The sequence below is a fragment of the Monodelphis domestica genome, chromosome 1, assembly GCF_027887165.1.
Source record: "Monodelphis domestica isolate mMonDom1 chromosome 1, mMonDom1.pri, whole genome shotgun sequence".
Taxonomy (NCBI): domain Eukaryota; kingdom Metazoa; phylum Chordata; class Mammalia; order Didelphimorphia; family Didelphidae; genus Monodelphis; species Monodelphis domestica.
In genome coordinates this window covers 141,857,987-141,883,196 of record NC_077227.1, presented here as the reverse complement: position 1 = coordinate 141,883,196, position 25,210 = coordinate 141,857,987, and the positions used below count along the sequence as shown (strand labels likewise).

At 36.6% G+C, this 25,210-nt stretch overlaps 1 protein-coding gene across 1 annotated transcript in view; it reads right to left on the bottom strand.

Annotated features, from left to right (window-relative positions):
• The window catches only part of SYNM (synemin), a 41,861-nt gene extending 18,297 nt beyond the window's left edge, over window positions 1-23,564 (bottom strand). Inside the window, exons 1-2 of the mRNA XM_001372745.4 lie at window positions 22,503-23,564; window positions 18,027-18,151 (exon numbers count right to left, since the gene is read on the bottom strand). Coding sequence (XP_001372782.4) covers window positions 18,027-18,151; window positions 22,503-23,540 — 1,163 coding nt within the window. The 5' untranslated portion in view covers window positions 23,541-23,564. The remainder of the gene's footprint in view (window positions 1-18,026; window positions 18,152-22,502) is intronic.
• Window positions 23,565-25,210: the final 1,646 nt, after the last annotated feature.

Here is a 25,210-nt window from a genome sequence, read left to right as displayed (position 1 = left end):
AATGTTTCCTCCCCCATCTTTTCCTCCATTGTTACAGCTCTTTTATGCCATTTTTATGTGAGATCATTTACCCCACTCTACCTTTCCCCAATTCTCTCAGTGCACCCCTCTTTCTCACTCATTAATATTTTTAGATATTTAAATGTTTTATTTAAAATTAAAATTTCAACTATTTATTTTTTTTAGACATCATCCCATCATAGTCAACTCATACTTTTGTCCTCTGCCTATGTATTTTCCTTTTAACTGCCCTAATAATGATAAAATTCTTTGGAGTTACCATCTTCTTGTGTAGGAATATAAATAGTTGAACTGCATCAAATTCTTTATGGTTTCTTTTTGTTTACCTTTTGGTGCTTCTCTCCAGTCTTATATTTAAAAATAAAATATTTTGTTTATCTCTGGTCTTTTCATTAGGAATGCTCAAAAATTCCCCTGCTTCATTAACTATCCATTTTTCCCTTCAAAGAAGTATACTAAGTTACATAGGGTAGGTGATTCTTGGTTACAGTCCTAGCTTTATGTAGAAGCTGCTAAATCCTTTGTAATCCTGCCCATGGCTCCATCATATTCGAAATGTTTCTTTCTGGCTCTTTGCAGTATTTTTCTCCTTGGCCTGGAGCTCAGGAATTTGGCTATAATGTTTCTGGAAGTTTTCATTTAAAGATCCCTTTCAGGAAATGATTTGTAGATTCTTCCAATTTCTATTTTGCCCTTTGATGATAGGGTATCAAGGCAGTTTTCCTTAATGGTTTCTTGAAAAATGATGTATAGGATTTTTTTAAAAATCATGGCTTTCAGGCAGTTCAAAAATTCTTAAATTGTCTCTCTTTATCTGTTTTCTAGGGCAGTTGTTTTTCCAATGAAATAGTTCAAATTTTCTTTTATTTTTTTATTCTTTTGATTTGTTTTTAATATTTCTTGCTTTCTCATGAGTCATTAACTTTCACTTGTCCAATTCTAAATTTTAAGAAATTATTTTCTTAAATGAGCTTTTTAACTTCCTTTTCAGTTGTACTTTTTAAAGAGTTGTTTTCTTCAATGGGCATTGGATCATATTTTTATGGTTTTGAGCTTCCTTTACCAAGCTGCTGACCTTTTTAATGATTCTATTCATCACTTTCATTTCTTAACCCAATTTTTCTCTACTTCTATTTGATTTTTAGAACCTTTTTGAGCTCTTCCAGGAATTTTTTTTGGGTTTGACACCAATTCACATTTTTCTTTGAGGCCCTGCATGTCATAATTTTGACACTGTTATCTTCTGAGTTTGTGTTTTGATTTTCCTTATCACCACAGTAATTTTATATGATCAGATTCTTTTTTGTTGTTATTGTTAGCTCATTTTGTCAGCTTATTTCTTGACTCCTAAATTTATGTTAAAGTTCAGCTTGGCTCCCGGGGTGTAGAGGTCATTGTCCTACACTTCAGGTTCTTCATGATGCTTTTTCAAAGCTGATTCTGGGCATCTGTAAATTTTCACTTCTTCCAAGGTCGTATAATATAAGATGATGTGTAGTTACTGCTCTCCTGACCTATGCTTTGGTCTGAGTGACAACAGGCAGTCTTTTCTGCCCTGGAACTGTGACCAGAGTGCTTGCTCCCCTGCAGCTACAAGCTCTAGTGTGCTAGTCCTCCTCCTCACCCTGGGGCTGTTAACCAGTACTGTGTATGGACAATTCCACAAAGCTCTGTACCCAGTGTCAGAAAAGGGTCTTCTGTATCTGGATCCCTTACTATCTTGAGTTAAGAGTTCTGGAAGTCACCACTGCTGGATTCAGTGGCCTTCAAGACGTGTTCAAACTTGCTAAAGCACTGGCTGCACTGGACTGTGCTCTATTCTAACTCCACTAAGACAGACCTTTCCTATCAGCTTTCTAAGTTGCCTTTGGATAGAAAATTGTTTCATCCCATGCTATTGTTGGTTCCACCATTCCAGAATTTGTTTTGAGATATTATTTTAAAGTTGTTTGGAAGGGAATTTGAAAGAGCTCAGGCAAGTCCTTGCCTTTATTCCAATATCTTTTCTCTATTCCAAACTCTGCAACTATGTATTGTCACAAGAAGAATACTAATGTTAAAAAGATATCCTTTGCTTTATGGAGAAACATGAGGTCTCCTTTTTTATAAAGCTTTTCTTGATACTTCTATTTAGAAAGCCAAATAAATTTCCTATGGTATGCATCTTATAAGAATCTTGTATCACTCTGATGTATTTGTGTATGAAGCATTTTGTTATAGTCCTTAATACTGCATTTTGTTCTACCAAAAATAAGGTACCATCATAGTCAATAAACCACAAACACAATGGAGTATTTATTATATTCTTTGTGCATTTCTTTTAACATGTGATAGGATGTCATTTATGGAAAATTCATACTATTTTTGACAGTTTTATTTTAGTAGTAACAATATTTGTGATGATTTAGTATTTTCTCCTCTTTAAGATGTTTTGATAATGATTCATTAATTTCAAAGTTGTATCATTTACACCTTGGACCTCCTCCATACACATTTGGCTTAGTCTAACAGTTTTTCCGATTTTTGTTTTCTTTAGTCATAACTAGTTTGTTTAACTTGTCTGCTGAGATGGTTTTACTTGAGTGTGACTGCTAAACATATTACAACTTCTTTGAGATACAGGTGAGAGTTGGGTGAATGGTGGACACCAAAGGTGGCTAGGCAGTCCTGAAAAGGCCTCAGCAAACCCTCATGCCAGAGATGCTAGTGCTCCTTGAACATCCCAACAATAACAATCTATTTCTTTATGAAGGTTTTTGGGGACTATGAGGCTAGATCACAGGTGTAGAAGACAGCATAATAAAGATTTATATATTATAGTAATCTTTGCATATATTTTCAAATTTTTTTATCTCTTTAGTATCACCCTTACAGTTTTATCCTTAAATGATTTCAGGACAATCTAATTTAATTGGATTTCACATAAAGTTTTCTGTAAACTTCTTTCTTTTTCAACCACATATCTGTTTTATGAGTAATAGTGTTCAAAATCCTCTATCATCCTCCTCTGAAAGATTTCATGAGTGAGTTTATATTCTAAATCAATAATATTCTTAGTTGCTACAGCTCTCTGCTTGACAATGAGATCAAATGTTTGCTGATTAAGGCAGTGTGACCTTGGGAAAGTCACAACCATTCAATACACCAGGCAAATTTTAGACACTTTAAGTTTCAGAGAAAGTATTAATCTGCACTTGTGGATAGTGTTTCCTCATTTGGAAGTTCCCAATATTGATGAAATCATAGGTCTAGTTCCTATCTCTACAGTCAGCAGTAATGAAATATGCCAGGGACCATTGCTAAGAATTAGAGATCTTAAAGAAAGAAAAAACATAGTTCCTGCCTTCAAGGACCTTATCTTCTGATGGAGATTACCACATTCAAATAAATTAAAAAAAAATATATATATATATAAATATATACATACACACATAAGTATATACATATTTACATACACAAAACTAATACATATATGTAGTACAAATGGAAGGTTATTCTTATACTGTGCAACAAGATTCTATAGTAATTTTGTACTTAAATAAGTTTTCACTTTAATCTCTTAATTTCTGTGGTCTCAATGTCCCCATCTTCATAATGTAAGTAGTTGTACTCCCCATACTGTTTTGAGGAAAATATTTTGTTACCTTAAAGTATTATATAAATGTAAGTTTCTAATATTATTATTATTTGCAAGCTAGAATAGTAAGAAAAGACGATTCAAAAATGAACACTTGGTTAATTTTAATAGTTATTTTTCCCTTACTGCTACATAGTCTTCTTCACTAAAATATGACCTTTTATATTTTAGGGTTTCTCCCTTCTGTTATTTTAAAAGAAGCATTCAATTCTGACAAGGCAATACAATTCTGACCTTAATCTTTCATCACTGAAAAATATACTATAAATTATATTTATAATAGTATTATTTATATCTATAGATTATTTTATTCTTTTATAATATTTATGTTATATTTTATATTGTCTATATATTGAATATTATTTATATATTATTTTATTATGTTTATTCTATATATTTCTATAGAAAATTTTATTTTAAGTTATTCTATAGAATAAATGAAAACTTATGCTTTTTCCACAATTCCTTCCCCTCAGAAAAGAAATAAAGCATTAAAATTTTGAATTAGATCATATATATACATACACACACAAACACACTCTATTTGATATAAATTATTACCTTCTCCTATTTCTACTAATCCCTAAAATGGCAAGCATTTAGAAGACTTTCTTAGTAACCATATTTTTGGCTCTACTGTAAAGATCAATTTTGTTTTAGAGTACAAAAACATTCTGGGAATAGCCAATGGATTTATTTCTGGGCATATACCATTTAAATTTAATTATAGCAAATGGATCCATGATCACTAATATGATAAAGTATCCCAAAAGTTTTAGGGTGGTTTTAAGCTTTTAAGGCTTAAAGTCCATTCAATACTTCTCAAGATAACTGAATGACTTGGTTTCTGATAATATTATTAGCACCAACTAAGCCAAGATGGATATTTAGACTGTGATCATATTGTGCCCATGAAACTAGTTAAAAGGGGGAAAAAACTATACCAGATTCTGAGCACTGGATTTGTTTTGTTTTGTTTTGCTTTTTAACCTACATGATCCCAATTAAAGTTTTTTGTTCTTTTTTCAGTGAATTAAATGAAGTAGGGATAAATTCACTATATCATCCAATACTTCTAATATCATAAAGGAAATACCTCTGGCTATGTTCACAAGCCCTTTTTGCTCACATGATGCAAAGTAATCTGTGTGAATTATTTCTTACTTTCCACATGGGTTTTAGAGATCAAGTCTCCAAGTGCTTAAGTTCTTGGGGCAACTTGGTCATGGATAGATTGCTGGGTCTTGAGTCAGAAAAACCCAAGTCAAATCCAGCCTCATATGCTTACTAGCTATGTGAACCTGGGCAAGTCACCAAACATGTGTTTGCCCCAGTTTCTTCATCTGTAAAATAGACATAATAGTTAATATATACCTCCCTAGGTTAATGAAATAATGTTTGTAAAGCACTCAGCACAATGCCTGGTGCACAGTATTATATAAAAGCTAGCTGTTATTATTGTTGTTATTCTCTGAGCCCCGCTGCTATACTACTAGACTGTCATAAATGACAGCCATCTACTAGAATGATCCTCCTTTTATATTCTGGTATATAACTGAATGCAAAACTATAATTTTAAAATCTAGCCCCTCCTCTCCAAGAAATATGATTTTATTAAAGCAAAGGAAGTATATAGAAGAGCAAAATGGAAAGTATTATCTTTCACTCTTTTCCCTAACCCTTCTTCCTGCCTCTCCCTTCCCAGCCCACCCTGCCTTCCTTTACCATCACCATTTTCTCTCTCTCTCTCTCTCTCTCTCTCTCTCTCTCTTACACTCACACACACACATAGACACAGACACACACACAGACACAATCTTCTCTTAGGTTCTTTAATGTCTGATTCAGGACCCTGATAAAACTAAGGGAAGGGTGATTTTTTATCACTTAATAGAGGGATGTAAATCAAGAAAATGGATAATTTGACTGAGGATGTTTGATTGCTATGATGACAACAGTTGTTCAGTTGCTAGAGCAATGTATGAAGTCACTAAAAATAAGTTCCAAGAAATACACTGAATATGGCAAAGGGCACCAGGGACCACAGCCAACTTAGAGCTGACAATATGACTACTGAAAATGAGCTGTGCTAAAAAACAGAGATCCCTAAAAGCCTAGATTGGAAGAGTGACTCAGTGTTGTGTGAGATATCACACAATTTATTTCCATTCATTTAAATGGGATTTCACCTTACAAATAACAGAAACCATTTTAGCAGTTTCAAATAAGATAATGAGCACCAGGAGATGAAAAAAAAAGCAAAAAAATGGAAAAAGAAACTTGAAGGAAATATATGTTATTTGTGTTTTTTGTGGAATAAGTGTCTGGAAAAATACAGATATAGAAGATAATTCTACAGAGAAGATAGTGGAAAAGAAGAAGTGGAAAAACAAGAGGATTATATATACATATTCTTAACTGCCTCATTACAGGAAGACAGACTTAACAGAATGGATTTATGCTTCTGGATTTTCACATTACATAAAACCACTAAGTACTGTTGATATTTGATGTCTTATGTATACATCTAGATAGTGCTACATTCAAGTTTCCAGATAGACATAATTTTACTCACTGGGAAAATAACAACATCAGCCTTATAGGACATGCTTTCAAGTTATAGATTTTCATCAGAGAGGATATGCTGTTTTATAACATACTATATCAGCAAAATGAGTGGTGCCCTAAATAGTACACAGAGGCCTGACGCAGGGATTTACTGATATTTGCCAAGTTCTATTTCAGACTTATTTTCTCAGTCAACTTGGGTCAGGAAGAGTTAGGAATATGCCAGAGTAAGGGTAAGAAGTACTTTTTGTGGCTCAGTTTTGATCTTTCTAACTGGTTATGGCTGGTTTAGAAGAGCTACAGAAATCCTGCCTATACACTGCAAATACTAGCTTTCTGGAAAGTCCCTAATCTGGGAAATAGAGAAGAGTAAGAACAGGAAAGAGATTCCTGTTAGAAAGTAGACACTAGGGGGCAGCTGGATGGGTTAGTGGATTGAGAGCCAGGCCCAGAGACAGGAGGTCCTGTTTCAAACCTGGCCTCAGACACTCCCTGGCTGTGTGTTTCTGGGCAAGTCATTTGACCCCCATTGCCTAGCTCTTACTGCTCTTCTGCCTTGGAAACAATACACAATATTGATTCTAAGGTGGAAGGTAAGGGTTTTTTTTAAAAAGTACTTACTATATCTACAAATAAATATTTGTCTATCATTCTATAAGATAAATGTAAACTGTGTAGAAAGTTCCAAGTATGAAAAATTATTAAGTAAAATAGTTTTTTTAAAGGACTTTTAAACCCTAGTACAGAGCTAATGGCAGATTTTAATTAATACAGGACAATTACACAAATGTTCTTCTTTTAAAAGTCTTTTTTTAAACTTAGGAACTTAAAAAGACATTCCTAGCAGACAAAATGACACACCCTAAATTAGTGCTATCAACATGTCCTCCCTAATTCTTAATTCTTGGGTAGAATGCCATGAATGCCAAGGACCTCAGACCTCGATGAGGGATTCCAGCATTGAGTATGAGTTTTATTAGATGACCTTGCAAGGTCCCTTTTAACTCTAAGATCCCCCAACTCTTGACACATGCATACCATAGAGAATAAGGACTAGATTAGAAGATATCAAGTCTGAATTGCTATTGACTTTTGTTTAAACCCTTACCTTCCATCTTAGAATCAATCCTGTGTATTGGTTCCAAGACAGAAAAGCAGTAAGGGTTAGGCAATAGGGGTTAAGTGACTGACCCAGGTTCACACAGCTAGGAAACGTCTGAGGCCAATTTTGAACCCAAGACCTCCTGTCTCTAGGTCTGGTTCTCAATTCACTGAGCCACCCTGCTGCCCCCTCCTATTGACCTTTTAACAAAGTCATTTTTTAAAAATATTGCTTCTGTGTTCTTTATAAGCAAAACCTTGGGCAGCCCATAGTATAGCCTTTCACACAAAACTTCCCTAATGTCAACTCAGTAGGGAGAATAATTCACTATGGACCAAGTTATGGGTAGAACCTCACGCAGTACAGGAGAGCCTCCCAGGGGATGCTACCATTCAGGGCAAAGGAAGACAGGGGTTAAGCAGCCTGAATTTTCCAGTCAGGTAGCTAGAATTGCCCATCTAAAACCAGTTTCTAGAATGTAGCCCTACTTCTTCTCTGCTTGTGGAAATTCTTTTTATTCACAGCCTAGATCAGGTGCCACTTCCTCCAGAAAGCTTGCCTTGATGCCCACTCTCCCAATTGAAAATGACCTTAACTTTGACTTCCTCATATTTCCTGACATTTTGTCTAGATCCCTCAGTTGCTCTCATGACCAAGTGGTTCTTATGATACTTATCCTCTATATGAGATCATGAGTGGCTTGAAAACAGGTCCTCTGGTTTTTGTTGTTACTGTATCATCAATGCCTTAAATACCATAGACTCAATAAACTTTGTTTAATTAAATTGTTTTTACATTAGTAATACTGGGTATCTTTGTGGTATTTTAAGCTTTGCAAAGTTACATGCTATCCTATTTGATCCTCCCAAAAATCCTTTGAGGGAGCTGATGTTATAGTCCCTAATGGATGATAAAACTGACTATGACAGAAGTTCAGGAATTTGCTAAGGATCATAGCTTCAATGAGTGTTTGAGGCAAGATTCAAGCTCAGGTCTTCCTGACTCCAGCTCCAACACTACCTCCTGCACATAGTGCCTCTAATCAGATTTGTTTAAGTTTTAAAACTAAAGTCAAAGCTCTGGTTGTGATATACATAGTATCTATAGAAAATGAGGTGGGGTTTTTTCCCTCAAAAGATCTTAAAGCCAGGTATATAAGAACATCAGCACCTTCTCTTCTTTCCTCCTTTGCAATCTCCATTAAACATCATCATTGTTAAGCATCCTGTTGGCCATCTCTCAATTGCCAGAACCTCGGCAAATGGAGACTGTGAGCCACACCAGCCCACTGAATCACCAATTAATTACGACCATTTCATGAAACACCAACCAAGGCTGATAGACTCTCTAGCAGGAAAATTAACATTTTTGCAGCAAAACAAATTCTCTTGACTCACTACTAAGGGCTGTGTATTTTTATACAAATCGAAGGTACAGAAGCCAAACAGCAATAAGAGCACTGGCAGAGATTCCAGGCTTTAACAGATTTACAGCTCACAAATAACAATAATAATAACAAGCATTTATATAACATGTGCTATGTGCCAAGCATTGTACTAAATACTTTAAAATTTTTATCTCATTTGCTCCTAACAACAACCCTGGGAGGTAGGTCCTATGTTAATGCCCATGTTAATATGAGGCAAACAGAGGTTAAATGACTTTTCCAGAATCACACAATTAGTAAATGTCTGAGGCCAGAATTTAACTCTGCCTTCAGGTCTAATGCTCTATTCACTGCTCCACCTACATCAGCGATTACCATAGGAAATTATTAGGAAAACAACTCCTCTTGCCTCACCCTAGAGGTCAAGACCATATTCATTCCTATTCACAAGAAGAACTAGGGTACTGCAATCAGACAATGTTTCCTAAAGTGGAGTCTGATAGCCCAAAAATCAGTCAGAGACATGTGGTTTGTATTGAATTTTGTAGCTAAAAGCACCAGGCAGTATGGAAGTATAAATGAGAAAGTAATAGTATCAGAGAGTCGCATAAATGGAACAGATGCTTAGAGGCCAAGCCCAACTAAATCCTTCATTTCATTGCTGAGGGAACCCAATGCAATTAAGTGACTTGTCTAAGATCAACTACTTAAAATGGCAAAGTCTGAATGAAAATTCTTGACTCCTGGCTCCTGGCCAAGATTCTTTCCATGACCCCATAGAGTTCAATAGGGACTACAAGAATAAAAGGAGAAACAAAATCAGAAAATCTCAGCATTGGAAGGACCCTAAGAGCCAAATGTAGTCACATTCGTTCCATGGAACAAAAAAAAAAAAAGAGAGGTGACCCTATATATAAGTCACAATTTCTCTGATTCTCATTTTTCTGATCTGTAAAATGAGGATAATGATGCCTATAGTACCACCACATAGGTTGTTGTGAGGTTTTAAAGCAAATGTGCATAAAGCACTTTCTGTACTTTAAAGCATTCTATAAATGTTAGCCATCATTACTAAACTAGATGAGAACAAGATGCCCCTTTACGACCTGCCTGACTAGTGGTCAGTTATCCAGTTCTTGCTTGAAGACCTCTAGAGATGGGGAACATACTATACTTCTCAAGCCAATCCATTCCATTTTTTTTACTGACTCAAATATTGTTAATAAGTTTTTCTGAACTTCAGGCCTGATTTCAGACTGATTTTGTCTTTGTAAATCCCACCCATTATTCATGGTTCTATCCTCTGAATCCATAGAGAACATGTCTAATTCCTCTTGTACGTGACAGACTAAATACTGAACACAGCTATTATGGTTGTCATAAGTCTTCTCTTCTCTGTTCAAAGCATACCTTTTCCAGTTCTCTACACCCAATTTCTTCAGTACTTCAATAACCTGTGTGATTTCATCAGCATGAAAACTCCAGTCCATTGAAGGACACTGATCACAAGTTTTTGCCTAAGAAGGTCTTCAAGACTTCCTGTGGCTGAAGAATTCACTAATCTGTGGCAAATATTTAGAGATTTCCTTTAGATATACTATTAAGAAACTATGATCAGGAAAGGTTGGAAGCTGGCTTTGTAAGTAAAGTAAAAAGAGAACTCCACTGATGGTGGCCATGAAATTTAAAAAGACTTATGAAAAAGGCTTTTAGCATTTTGAATGGATCCCCTGTGCTGAACAAGAAGAGAACATGGGCAAGAATTACACAAGATAAGAATTATACAAAAAGCATGACTAAATGGGGACATACACTTACAAAGGGAATATCCACATCAAAGAGATCATAGCTACTTTGAAGTACTGAACTAATAATTCTAACTACTAATTCTAAGAGCATATTTATGTTTGTTACTCATGAGGTAATGGTGCTGTCTTCTCTATTTTCTCTAGAGTGCTGTATTAAATAACTTCCAAAACCAAACATGGTAAATATTAAAGCCTAAAAAAGTAAATATTAGGGAAGAGAAACCAAAAGATCCAAATAAATTATCTTCTTGGTAGAACTATAAAGTAGCATATAAACATGCACATACACAGTCAAAAATTACAGCATAATGCATTGATTAATTGGTATAGTTGGTGAATGGGTTACTCTAGGTAACTATTGTAATAAGCTAGAGGTTAGTTAGGCCATTTATGTCCAGGACAAGACTATCAAATCCTACATCTGAGACTCTGTTTTTAGAAGTTTAAAGTTGTATTTCTTGATCTTTCAATTACATATATTTAGAAATATAATACTTTACTCACTACACATTTACTATCTGGTAGATACCATCATTCTCAGGCTCAAGATAGTTTGAAAAAGACCTCTTTAAAATATGAAATTTAGGATGTCTTTTGTGGGTTTACCTAAATGTAATAGAATCAAGGGAGGAAATAGCATCTTTCCTCCGATTTTATCCAGGTGAGAAATAAAAGTTGAAAAATTAAAAGTTTAAATTAAAATTGTAAGAAATTAGAGGAAGTCCTAAAAGACAATGAGGTAGAACAGTTAGGTATCACAGTGGATAGAGCATCAGACCTTGAGTCAGGAGGATTTGGATTCAAATCTGGCCTCAGATACTTCCTAGCTATATGACCTGGGCAAGTCACCTAACCCCAAATACTTTAGCTCTTGTCACTCTTCTGTCTTAGACTTGATACTAAGACAGAAGGTAAGAGTTTAAAAACAACAAAAAGTCAATGAGAAGGCTGAAAAGAAATGATAAAAATGTAAATAAACAGCAATTTGTCTCTAGTCATCTCTGATTTAGAAAAATGAATCTAAACTAGACATTGAATCAATTTTTCCCCTCTAATCAAAACTATGTTCTCCATAGTTCAAAAGCAGGGGCAGAAAGATTTAGAAATTTTCAGGAAACTAAAAAAATGATCAATAAATGGTTTGTAACCTAATCTGCAAGCCAGAAATGATATAGATTTTCATGTATCATCTACAACTCTAAGAACCTTACTTTATGACCCTTGGTGTCTATAAATAATACATGAATGTACTTCAAAGTGAATCCTGAAGGTTTTTTGTGTACAAGCCCTCAAATCTTTTTAGGCTGCATTAGTCTTTTTGATTTAGGATCATAGATTTAGAGTTGGAAGGGATCTTAAAAGTCATCAAATCTAACCTTTCATTTTATAGATAAAAAAAACATGACCCAGAGAGGTTAAGTGAATTACCTAGAAACTACCCAGGTAGTAAATGGCAAAGCTGGGATTCAAATTGAGCTTCTGTGACTCTAACTGTGCCATGACTGTTACTTTTTCAAGTTAGTCAAGCTGCCAGTTACTCCTTGAGTCCAATGGACCAGTGAACCAGAATTGCTACTGTATTCCCTTTTCAAAAACACTTCATTATCAACAATTACTAAATTTTCTTAATTAATGGTATATTAAAGATGAGCTCAACATACTATTGGCTGTTGGTGCAGTTTGAAATCAGATTAAAATATAATTGATAAATATTTAACAAATTTAACAAAGCTACATTAGGAAATGATTAGTCTTAATATGTGGTCAACATACACCTCACAGAAATCCTTATGTAACGTTTAGTGGCCACACAGTTAGATACTATTGATCTGCTTGCTAGATGCAGGGGATTTACTGTGCTAGGGATTCTATTAACTATTCTGGGGCTCCCACATCACAAGAGAGAGTTGTTATTTTCCTATGTAATTTAAACTGCTTCAGTTTGCTCTTCTGTAACCTAAGAGGAAATATAAGTTATATCAGCTAATTAAAAAAAACTTATTTAAATCTTTAATTGTTAATTTTTCTTGTCTCTTTAACAAGCTCCTTTAAGGCTAAGACTCCATCTCAAACTTGTCTGTATAAACTACAGTGAATACAGTATACTACTCTAACTATATATATATATATATATGTATACAGAGCTTATTCCAGTGTCTTGTACATAATTGGAACCAAATGTCTGTTGATTTTACTTGACTTTTAGTATATCCTTTATTCACTAAGTTTATCTGTAATATGTCTTATGATCCATATGTCATTATCTGCTAATGAACAGATAAATAAATGACCACATCTATAGCCAGGATTAAAAATACTTAAGAGAGGGCAGCCAGGTAGCTCAGTGGATTGACAGCCAAGCCTAGAGATGGGAGGTCTTGGGTTCAAATTTGACCTCAGTTATTTCCCTAGCTGTGTGACCCTGGGCAAGTCACTTAACCCCCATTGTCTGTCTAGCCCTTACCACTCTTCTGCCTCTGAACCAATACACAGGATTGATTATAAGGTGGAAGGTAAGGGTTTAAAAACAAAAAGAATACTTAGGACCATTATTAAAACCCCACAGACTATAAGTTTTGACAAGCTAGGAAAAATAAACAAATTGTAATATTTTTTGTCTAGCTTTCAAACAAATAAATGTTCTCAAAGCCACACATATATTCTGACAGATCCAATGTTCTAGTTAATATACTATCATACATTAGCATGAACAATATTTGCATTTCTAGAAGTCCTTTTTAAGCTGTTTAATTATTTTTAGTACTTAGTTCCCTAATATCATGTCTTACATTTCCTCCATTCTTCAAAAGTCTCTCCCTGAATTCCTTCCTTTGATATAAGATTCTTTTTTTTAATGGCTATCACTATTGGTTACCTTATAGGGAAGCATAATGGGAAAAGTTACTGAGCTGGGAGCAAAAAGACCTGTAAGTAGGTAAAATTCTAGTCTTGACTCTGCTGCTAATTGTATAGCCTTGGGTAAATTGTTTAGTCTCTCTGGGCCTCAGTTTCTTCACCAGGAAAATGAGATTGAACTAGAATATGAAGCTGCTTCTAGCTCTAATTTTCTCTTATTCTGTGCACTTCAGGGTCTTTCTATGACTCACCAAACCTAAGCAGGGTCCCACTGACCGTTTAAATATAGGTATACCTATGTAGAAATGAGTGAATTTTCACCTGTGAGTGTTAATGTTTCTTGCCTTTTAATTTTTCCTCATCTTACCTGTCTCCATACCTCTTAACCTCATGTCCAGATAACCATTTGATTTATTCTTAAGGTTTACTTGGATATTCTTTCTTTCTGCCCTTAATTAGCTGGTAATCTTGAGCAAGTCATATCACTTCCTTTGATCCTTATTTCCTAATCTATAAAATAGGAGAAGTTGGTCTAGATGATCTTTAAGGTCTCTTTCACTTTGATATAAAACCAGTTCAGTATTAGTATCTTCTGCTTAATTAGCTATCTTATAATGCCTATATTCAGATGAATAGTGTAATAAAATGTTACCCAAACTTAAAGAACATAGCTTACTATTCAAAAGGAGGGAGAAGAAATGTTTCTGTCATTTTATATTCCACCAGGTAATGCTGTTATCAAAAAACAGTACCAAAAATACTCCAGATTATCACTTTGCTCAAATGATAATATCTACAGGGAAGAGAAATAAAATATTTAGGTCCTAATGGAAGCTAGGGAGGAGCAGATTTAGATTGTTTATCAGGAAAAGTTTTTAATGTCCACATGATAACTGGAATTTGGCAGCGTCTACTAAACCAAGCAATGAATTCATCACTAACAAATTCCAAAGGAAATCAGAGCAGATAAAAGTAAAAATACATCTCAGAAGAACAGGACAAGATAAACAAAAATGCCAAAAGCATACTAATATCCTCAACTATTTTTAAGAGTACTTGCAAAACTCTTCTCTAGTTCAAATATTTAACAGAATATACATGAAGCCAGGACCAACATTATCAAATGTAAGAGCTTAAATTGTCTTTAGAAATCATCATGCCCAAACACTCTCATTTTACAGATAAGGAAACAGAAGAATGGGCTTATCTAAGATCACCTAACTAGTAAGTAGAACTGGGAATTGAACTCTGGTCTTCCTACTCCAAATACTATGTCCTTGCACTCTATCACACTAGAACTTGATATAAAACTGTCCCCTAGATAAATGAAATTTTATTGTATATATTTTTATATATGGCCCTAAAAAGAAGATACACATATTCTAAATCACAATTCACAAGTAGATGTGAATTTGAATTTAGAAACACAAGTATATCTTTGGATTAACAACAAATAAATCTCCCCCAATCTTGATATTCATAGAACACAGTTCATCCTAATTCCTTAGGCCTGGAGATCCATAAATGAACAATTTTCTGTCTTTTCTCTTTGTTCCTCAACTTGTCCCCCCTGCTCCAAAATATAGTAAGAATACCTCTGGCAGTAGTAGTCTGAAGGGTCAGCCTTTTGCCAAGATCTGCTATAAGATCCAGAATTTAGAGTTTATACCACAGTCTGAAATGTACCACTTTAGTAAAAGATTTCTATAGCTGATATCTGCCACACAAATTTTAAGCAAGATAAGTACTTTCAACTTGGCATTTTAAGTAAAGTTGTCACAATGAGAAAAATTTGAAGCAAATTACAATGAAATCATGAAAGAAAAAAGGATTGTAGTCCCATTATCAGTAACCGTCAAGAATTTTATAGAGTTCGGCTCCTGGGAATAGCAAGACTGTCAGAACTCACTGCACTGTGACTTCCATGGGAATCTTCCCTATCAGCCCTGCTCTTTGTAAAGTAGAGCTGCAGAAAACCAGAAACATCACATTTTAGACACATTTAGGGGGATTATAATTCAAGATTTCTGAAGAACAAATACCCCCTTGAAAAATGGGGTTGGGTGGGGTCAGAAATGGACTAAATGGACTTTGGCACAAACCTGAATGTTCATCTAGTCTTATGAAGTTTTAGCAGACTCACAGGTAAGAAAGTTGGTTGTGGCTCTGAAACATAAGATGTAGAGCAGAAATGACTTTTGAAATCCTGAAATCTGAATTCTCCAGAAAAGGAGGAGGTAATTACACAAAGTTAAAATGAGATTTAATGGCAGAATCAGAATAAGCATCCCCTCCTAGTCTGATGTTATTTTCTATTTCACCATTCTGTCTCCCAGAAATTAGCACAAAATGAAGAGAAAAAAAGGTATGTCAAAATCAGGTAATCACAGGAGAAAACAGGGATTTATCATTAGCACATAAATCATTAAAAATGCCGTTAGTCCTTTACTTGTGTAAAATAGCTACCCATTATTATTTAATTTATGTTCATTTTTCTGCATGCCATTACCCTGTTCTGTATCAGTGTTCTTTATCTCAAGTTTTAAGTACTGAACATTTCATGCAGGCCAATATTCCTAATGAGAGGAAGGCATATAGATAAATAGGTTTATGTTTGTACCAGGCTCTTAAGTATGGAAATTAGATCTCTCTTTTTAAAACCATGTGGGAAAAAGGAAGAATATATAACCAATTATATCAATCATCCATTTCCCTGAAAATACTGATGGCTACCTGATTTATTTATGCAAGAACCAAGTCAGAATGATAATTGAGTTATGAAAAGTCATCAATAGCAAGAAGAAATAAACTGCATTCTGAACCAGCCTGCTTGTTGTTTTAGCAATCGTGGTTGATGATAAATGCCTTCAAAAATAGCCAGGCTGATGGCCTCCAGTCTCCCTAGATCTCACAGACATTGCCTATGTATTCTCCATCTTCTCCGAAGAAAGAAAGAAATGGCCCAAAGCCATTATACATATTACATAGTACATTGTTCTCCTAATGCCATCTCAGTGATCTATCCTTACAAATGGTAAAATTCAAATTCTTTTGTAGTGAAATATATCAGTAAAATAACCTACTATACCCAATGAATAATATGTCAAATACAAAGTCCTTATCAAATATTGAAAATATAAATATAAGCTGACCTTTGGGAATTATACTAATTAATCTGTTGACTCACTTTAAAACAAACAATTTGGTTTATAATTACTGAACCTCAAGGAGTTTACAAAGAAATGACTGGTGTCCCACTTGGGGATGAAGGAAAAAGAAAATCTTCTACTTCTGATTCTCTCTCACACAGTATGACTCACCTCCATATCCAATCACTACCAGGGCTGTCTGCTCCAAAAGGGGCATGGGTTATTTTAAAGCCCCTGTAGAGTGTGCTGAGACTTTTCCCTCACTCCCTCTCTTTTATATTTGAATACAAGGATAAGAAAGTAGGTTTGCCCTAAGATTTCCATGGCAAAGGATGGGACTGGTAACTAAGAGAGATTGGGAGATTGGGAGAGAGACAGAGACAGAGAAAGAAACAGAGGCAGTGAGACACAGAGACAGAGACAGAGACAAAAACAGAGAGACAGAGAACAGGGATGGAAGAACCAAAAGAGAACAGAAACATGTGAGGAAGAACTCTGGAGGGTTTTGTCCTCACCTTATACAGGGAAAGGACATAGAAAGATGGAAGAATACACAAAACAATCATTGTGCTGGCCTAATCAACTGGTGAGACAGGTAGCCATGACCTAGAAACACTAAGGAATGCTAGGAAGTTAGAGAGAAGGAAAAATAGCAATCCCCTACTCTAAATCAATAGCAAAATGACATTTTCCACTTTATTTCCTTCATGAGATTTTTATTTTATCTGTGATATATCTTCTATTTTGATATGAGCAATATGGAAATGTGTATTACATGAAAGTACTAGTATAACCTAAGACTTTTTACAGCTTCAGGGAGGAGTTGAAGGGAATGAGGGAGAAAATATGAAGCTCAAAATGTCAGAAAACAATTGTCAAAAATTGTTTCTACATGTAACTTTAAAAATACATAAACATTTTGTAAAAATCAGCAGCAAAGAGTGGACCAAGAAAGAACCCAAGGAAAACTCTATGCTAGAGAGAAGCCCTTAGATTGGGACTCTAAATCATTTAGGAAATTTATACATATATTTGAGAGCAAGATTCAAAGATTTTGGTTTATTTTTTCTCCTGTTAATAAATTTCCATTCATCTTTGGTTACTCTAAATTTAAGGCATCTGCTTAGGACTCCAAAATAAATTGCCCCAGGTGCACTCTGAAGATGAGTATGAAACCAAATCTTCAGAATTGAAACGAAGCAGAGGAATGAGTTAAAACTATCTAGAGTATCTAAGAATTAAGAGAAGAAATCTGTATTAATGAAGGAGGGGGGGAAAAAACCAAAGCAAACCTATTTTATAATATGAATGGCAATGAGGCAAGTGGAAAACTTACTTAGCATTGTTTTCATTTTGACTATTCATCTCTGGCCTTGAAATTCAAGTTTCAAAATGTGGCAGTGATAATAACAATGATGGGTCCTTAGGAAGATAAATGTCTAGGTGAATTTCATATTTCTGTCTTCAAAGAAGAAAAGATAAAACTATTCATCCTTACCGGTAAGTTGCAACTTCAAGATTTAGGCCCGTTTTCACTTGTAATAGTTCCTGATAGTCCTTTAGTCTATCTGTGATGGTCATGGTCAAATTCTGCTTTTCATCTTCCAGGAAGTCAATTACTCTCTAAATAGAAAGAAGAGTTTTTACACTGGGGGAAAACCATTTTGTTAGATCAAAAACTTATTCTGACAAAAAAATTGGAAAATGAGGGGATGCCCTCCGATTGGGATTGGCTGAACAAATTGTGGTATATGCTGGTGATGGAATACTATTGTGCTCAAAGTAATAATGAACTGGAGGAATTCCATGTGAACTGTAATGGCCTTCAGGAATTGATGCAGAGTGAAAGGAGCAGAACCAAGAGAACAAGAGACTGATATACTGTGGTACAATCTAATGTAATGGACTTCTCTACTAGCAGCAATGCAATGATCCAGAACTATTTGGAGGGACTTATGAGAAATAACCCTATCTACCTCCAGAGGAAGAACCAAGCGAATAGAAACACAGAAGAAAAACAACTGCTTGATCACATGGGTAGATGGGGATATGATTGGGGATATAGACGACTCTAAATGATCACCCTAATGCAAATACTAATAATATGAAAATAGGTCTTGATCAATGACATATTTTGTAAAACCCAATGGAATTGCACCCCTGCTATGGGAGGGGGGGTGGAGGGAGGGGAGGGAAAGAACATTAATCTTGTATCCATGGAAAAATATTCTAAATCAACTATTTTTTAAACCCTTACCTTCCGTGTATTGACTCCAAGGCAGAAGAGTGGTAAGGGCTAGGCAATGTGGGTCAAGTGACTTGTCCAGGGTCACAGTCTAAATCAACTAATTAAATAAAATTTTTAAAAAACTCATGCTGACAAATTTCAGGCACGATAAAAATCTAAAACAAAGTATATTTCAATTGGCTTAAATGTTCCATATTCCTGAGTAAAAAGTGGGGGGTGGGGGGGACAGGAGGGACCTATATGTACAAAAATATTTATAGTAGCTCTTTTTGTGGTAGCAAAGAATTGGAAATTAAGGGGATGTCCACCAAGTGGAGAATGACTGAACAAATTATGGTACATTTTTGCGACAGAGTATTATTGTGCTATAAGAAATGACAAGCAGGATGATTTCAGAAAAACCTGGATTTATGTGAATTGATACAAAGTGAAGTGAGCAGAAATAGAAGAACATTGTACACAGTAAAAGCAATATTGTTTGATGAATAAGTCTGAATGATCTAGTTATTTTCAGCAATATAGTTATCCAAGCCAATCTCAAAGACTCAATGAAAAATGCTATTTGCCTTAACAATAATGAAGTAATGAGATCTGAATGCAGACCAAAACATTCTATATTTTACTTTTTCTTTATTTGAGATCTTTCACAAAAAGACTAATATAGGAAAATGTTTTATATGATTGAACATGTAAAATCCATATCAAACTACTTACCATCTCAGGGAAGGGAGAAATGGAAAGAGAATGAGAATTTGGAATTCAAAATTTTTTTAATACTAAAAATTGTTTTTACATGTAAGTGGAGAAAATATTAGTAAGAAAACAAAGTGACAATTTACTATCACAAATCCAAGAATCAGTCCCCATAATGATAATTAGATTAATTCTATTATGTAAATCACTTTAAAAGAGATAAACATAATTTATAAATATGATGAGTTTATAATATCACAGTCTTAGGTCTGTCATCTAATTGAGCTAATTTATTTTACAGATGAGGAAACTGAGGCCCACCCGAAGAAGTTAAATAACTTGCCCAAAGTCATACAACTAATAGAAATGAGATCTGAATCCAGTTCCCCTGATTCTGCATCCTGCTCTCACTGCAATTGATGTGTTATCACCAAATGAATGCAGGATCATTAATTAACAGGTCAGGCAGTCCATAAATAAACAAAGGTAGGAATCTCAGTTTCCTCATCTTTAAAAGGACAGCTTTGGATTAGAGTTCACTAAAATCCCTTCCTACTGAATTTTTGAAAAAAATTCAAAATATCCCATCAAATTGGAATTGCATTTTTTCAGTTTATTGAATTATATAATTTCCATTCATGGAAGTAAAGAAACCACACTCTGTGGGAATTTTGCATGTTTGCTCATCCCCTCAATATTCCTCCCTCTTGTTGTTTTTTTTTTTAGGGAAATTTAAAGGCCAGGCCAGAAAATGCAAAATCTTGGATGTGTAGTATAGAGATTGTTATGTTAATCCCCAAAGATTTAACTCCCTTTTAATAGTACTGATTGATTCAGCATTCTACTGTTGATGAGCACTGCAAAAATGCTAAGGGCACACAAATGAGATATTTAGGTTCATATTCTCTAATGCACATACATAATGCACATAATCCATTCAGGAAAATTGACCAGAAAGATTTTCTAGAGATATTTCAACACCCTTTAATCAAAGAACTTAGTCAATGCAACTAAATGGATTAATACATTTTGGAAAGATTTTCTATTTTACAAATAATGGATTTTCTGGTTAACAGTGACAACTAGAAAATCCAACTGGTCAGCATTCCTATTAATCAAGGTTTTGCCATATCAGCTTTATGACAAAGGCTGTTTCACTAACTCAGGGGTCTTAGGCAAGAGGGGATTTGTTTTAGAGGCAGTATTACAGCCAGATTCATAACTGTTGTTTAATTCATTATTTCAAAAGTTTGGGGGTTGGTGTACTCAATGATTACAAAGTGGATACCATGTATGCCCCAGGGAACATATCACATATAGCATTGGGTACATGAAAGATGCTCAATAAATTTTTGCTAATTGGCTGACACCAGTATAGAGATATTACATAAGGTTTGTTGTCATTTAAGCAAAAGACTACTTGGCTTACAAAACTCATAATGCTAAAATGTTTTAAGGGAGGCTAATCTTAGTAATAAAACAATAATTATGATAAAATAGATATTATACTTATATTTGAGGTATTGAGGTATATATTTGAGGTATTACTAATTTATAAGAATTCTGTGACATTTGTAAAGAATGTATTGCTCTCCCCAATCTAGAAACAGTTACTGAGACATAGAGAAGTTTGTTGCTTTGCCCAAAATGAAGAAACTAGTTTCAAGCTAATGTTTCAGGAATGAATCTCAGGTGTCCTGCCTCCACAAAATTTTCAAAGTTTCATTTTTGTCTTTACCTAAAAAGGCCACACAATTGAAACAGCACGTAGCCCTTTGCTGCAAAGTGATCTTGTTACATAATATTTAAATTATCACCTCAGAGAACCACTGCCAAGACAAATTGGAATTATTTCCAAGAGGATCTGGTAGAAACTGAAGGAAGGCTGTACCAATTGTGCTGCCTATGTTTAATATAGGAATTTCAAGAGTTATTTACTTTTAAGAAAGTATGACTATTGCTGTTCCTACAATAGTAACTTTATATTCATCCAATGCCATACTTAGTCGTTACTTTTCATTATTCCTTGGATTTGAGAAGTAAAATCTGGCTTAAATGTGTAATATTATTCAATATTATCTCTGATTAGGCTGTTTATCACAAATTACTGTAGGCATTTCCCAGGACAAAGAAAGTTCTCCTCCATATATAGCCAAAGTGATGGACTAAATGTTTTTTCTCACAAATTAGGACGGGGACACAACCCCCACTGCCTAGCCCTTAACACTCTTTTGCCTTAGAACCAAGACATAGTACTGATTCGAAGGTTCAAGGTAAGGGCTTTAAAAAAAATACGTTGGGGAGATACATATCCTATCTGAAAGCCTCAAGGCTACCAAAAGCCAACCCTGGCTAGACCTGGAGAGCCCCACCCCCACTTGCCAGATGGAAATTCTTGGGCCATTGCCCAGAGCAGTTTCTCATTCGTTCCTCCTTTCTCCACCTCCAAACACAGACATGCGTGCAAGGGCGCGTGAGAGAACTTCCCTGCCTTTGCCCCTTTGCCCCTAATTTGGTTTCCTCTGGGATCGTCCCTGCTTACCTCTTTGGTCAATGAAAGAATATCATTCAATAAGAGACACAGGGTTCAGTAAACATTTCCTTCTAAAGAACTCATTTCCCAAAGGGAAGCTTCACTCTCTGAACCATTAGTGCATCGACCCCGCCCCAGAGCGGCCGGAAAAGTCGCCGACTCATGAAAGGCTTGGCTTTCCGCGTAGGGATGGGGATGCAGAAGAACCACAAAAAGGCAAAATGTGATCCGGAAACTGTCCGGAGGAAACATAATTGAGGCTGTATGGGACAGTGGAAAGGGCTAGCTAGATATGTGTCAAGGGACCTGAATTCCAGTTCTCACAATGACATTTTATAACTGTGGAATCATAGGGCAAATCATTTCACCTTTCTGCGCCTCTCTTTACTCATCTGTAAAATGAGGGTAACCCCACTTACACAGCCTCTTTACAGTGTGTTGATGGGGAAAGCGCTTTGTAAGCCTTGAAGCTAGGTATCACTGTAAGTTTTATTACACACCTGATTCTCTTCCATCTCCAGGTCGTACTTCTCTCTCATTCTTAGGAGCTCTTCCTCAAGCCTCTGGCGCAGCTGGTCCAACTCTTGGGCCTCCCGGTGCAGGGATTCTACTTCGAGCTGAAAGCGTCGTTTCTCCTCCTCCGCTTCCTGCCGACTCTCGTGCCCCAGCCTCACCTTCTCCTCTAGCTCGCGCACCTTGTCCTGGTACAGCTGGAAAGTTTCCTGCCATGATTCAGACACCAGAAGAGCGTAGCTGTCCTGCACCTCCTGCAGACTGAGCTGGGACTCCCGGGGAGGCTGGCGAGCGCGGAATTGCATAGAGAAGGTAGACACCTGCTCTCTCAGCTCCCGCACGTCCCGGGCGTGCCCCTCCAGCAGGCGCTGGTGCTCGTCCTGCAGACTGCCAAGCAGCGCTTCCAGAGCCGCCCGAGCGCCCAGGGCCTCCTTCAGTTGACTCCGCTGCGCACCTAGCTCGGCGTCCAGCTGGCCTCGGATGGCGCACGCCTCCTCGCTCAGCAGTCGTAGGTCCTGCAGCTCGCGCCACAGGCTGACCCGCTCCCCCTCTGCCAGGGACTTGTCCCAGCTAAGCTCCTCCAGCTGCCGCCTCAGGCTGCTTACCTCCGCCTGGTATCGTCCCTGCCATGCCGCCCACCAGTCCTCCTCTCCTCTCCGATTATGTAGCTCGTCCAGGAGATGCTGGTTCTCCTGCTCCAGCTGCCGCACCCGGGACACATACTCGTAGAGGCGGGCGTTGAGCTCCTGAAGCTGAGCTTTCTCATCTCCCCCCAACAGCCTCCAGTGTAGCATCGTGGCTTCGTTTTGGAGCGGTGGAATTCGGGATGAGAGCTGTCCCCCTCCTGTCCAAAACTTGACCCCTCCCCCCACTTCTCCCCTTGCAGCAGAGGTGAAGATCCAGCAGCTCCAGAGTCCCGCCGCCTCTGGGACTAAGGCTGGGAAAGCAGCATGACAAAACAGAGGGTGGGGTTGGATTCGGTGAAGGGGCCTGCAGGGAGCTGTCTCCTTGGCCAGGGTCTCCATCCAATCGCAGCTCCGGACGAACCCTGACCACTATAGCCAAACAGCGCCCTCTGCGGGAATGGCCCACCACCTAGACTACCTCAATTCAGAACTTTTATTTCTAACATCTGTAAGCAATGGCTTTAGCCAAAAACAGAACCCCCACTAAATGTGTGTGTGTGTGTGTGTGTGTGGGGAGAGAGAGAGAGAGAGAGAGAGAGAGAGAGAGAGAGAGAGAGAGAGAGAGAGAGAGAGAGAGAGAGAGAGAGAGAGAGAGAGAGAGAGAGAGAGAGAGAGAGAGAGAGAGAGAGAGAGAGAGAGAGAGAGAGAGAGAGAGAGAGAGAGAGAGAGAGAGAGAGAGAGAGAGTTTGGAGATGCAAAGAAACTGTCCAGTTGGCCACACAGAAGTTTATTGCAGCCTTAGTAATATTGGTATCTAAGTTACGCCAGACTTGGTATTGTGAATCTAGTTGTGGGTCTCTGGATCTGGAAGACCTAGATAGCAAGTAGCACAACCAAGATTCAAAACAAACTTTTGGATACAGATTTAGTGCTCTTCCACCTATATCAGCGGAAGCAGTAAGGAATGGAAAGCTTTTCTTTCCTCATTAACTCTGCATTCTAGCTTCTGATTTCATCATTCCTTCAAAGCATTCCCTCTTTTGTTGACAAATCTAATGGATTTTTCTCCGTCTTTATCCTTCTTGACCTCTCTGCAGTCTTTGACACTCTCTTCTAGATCACTCTCTTCTTGATATTCTTTTCTCTCTAGGTTTCCTCTCCTAGCTTTCCCCCTAGCTGTCTCACCTCTTCTCAGTCTTTTTTGCCAGATCTTCATCCTCAGCAGGCTCTATCCTCAAGGCTCTATCCAAGCCCTCTTCTCCCTTTATCATATTGTACTTAGGATCACATCGGCTCCCACAATTTAATTTATGATTTCTATGCTGATCATGACTTTTATACATTCTCCAATCAGAGGTCCCATAGACATCTTAAACTCAGCATGTCCAAAACTGAACTCATTATCTTTTCCCCAAATCCTCTTTTCTTCTTAAATCTCTTATTATGTGCTAATTTGGCACAGTTTCCCAAGTCACATAGGCTTGCAACATGGATATCATCCTTGATTCTTCAATCCCTATATCCAATCAGTGGTCAAGTCCTGTTATTCCTACCATTATATTCCTCCTTTATGCCCCCTACTCTTCTTTGACAGTGCCACCACCTTGGTGCAAGACTTCATTACCACATGCCTGGAGTTTTACAATAGCCTGCTGGTTATGTGTCTTCCTCAAGCTTCCCCCTACTCCAAAACATCCTCCATTCATTTGTCAAATTCATCTTCCTAAAACATATTTAATAATATTGTTCCCCTACTCAATAAGCTCCGGTGTCTTTCTATTATGTCCAAAGTAAAATGCAAAAATCTTCTGTTTGACTTCTAAAACCTTTCATAACCTTACCTCTTTTTACCTTTCTTTTTACCTTTTTTACTCTGTGACCCAGTGATGCTGTTCTCTTTGCTGTTCTTCAAATAACATGCTCCATCACTCAACTCTGAGTATTTTTACTAATTGTCCCCTATGCCTTGAAGGTTTGCCCCCCCCCCATTTCCATCACCTAGTTTATCTGGTTTCCTTGAAGATTCAGATAAAGTCTTACCTTTTGCAAGAAGCATTTTCAGTTCTCCT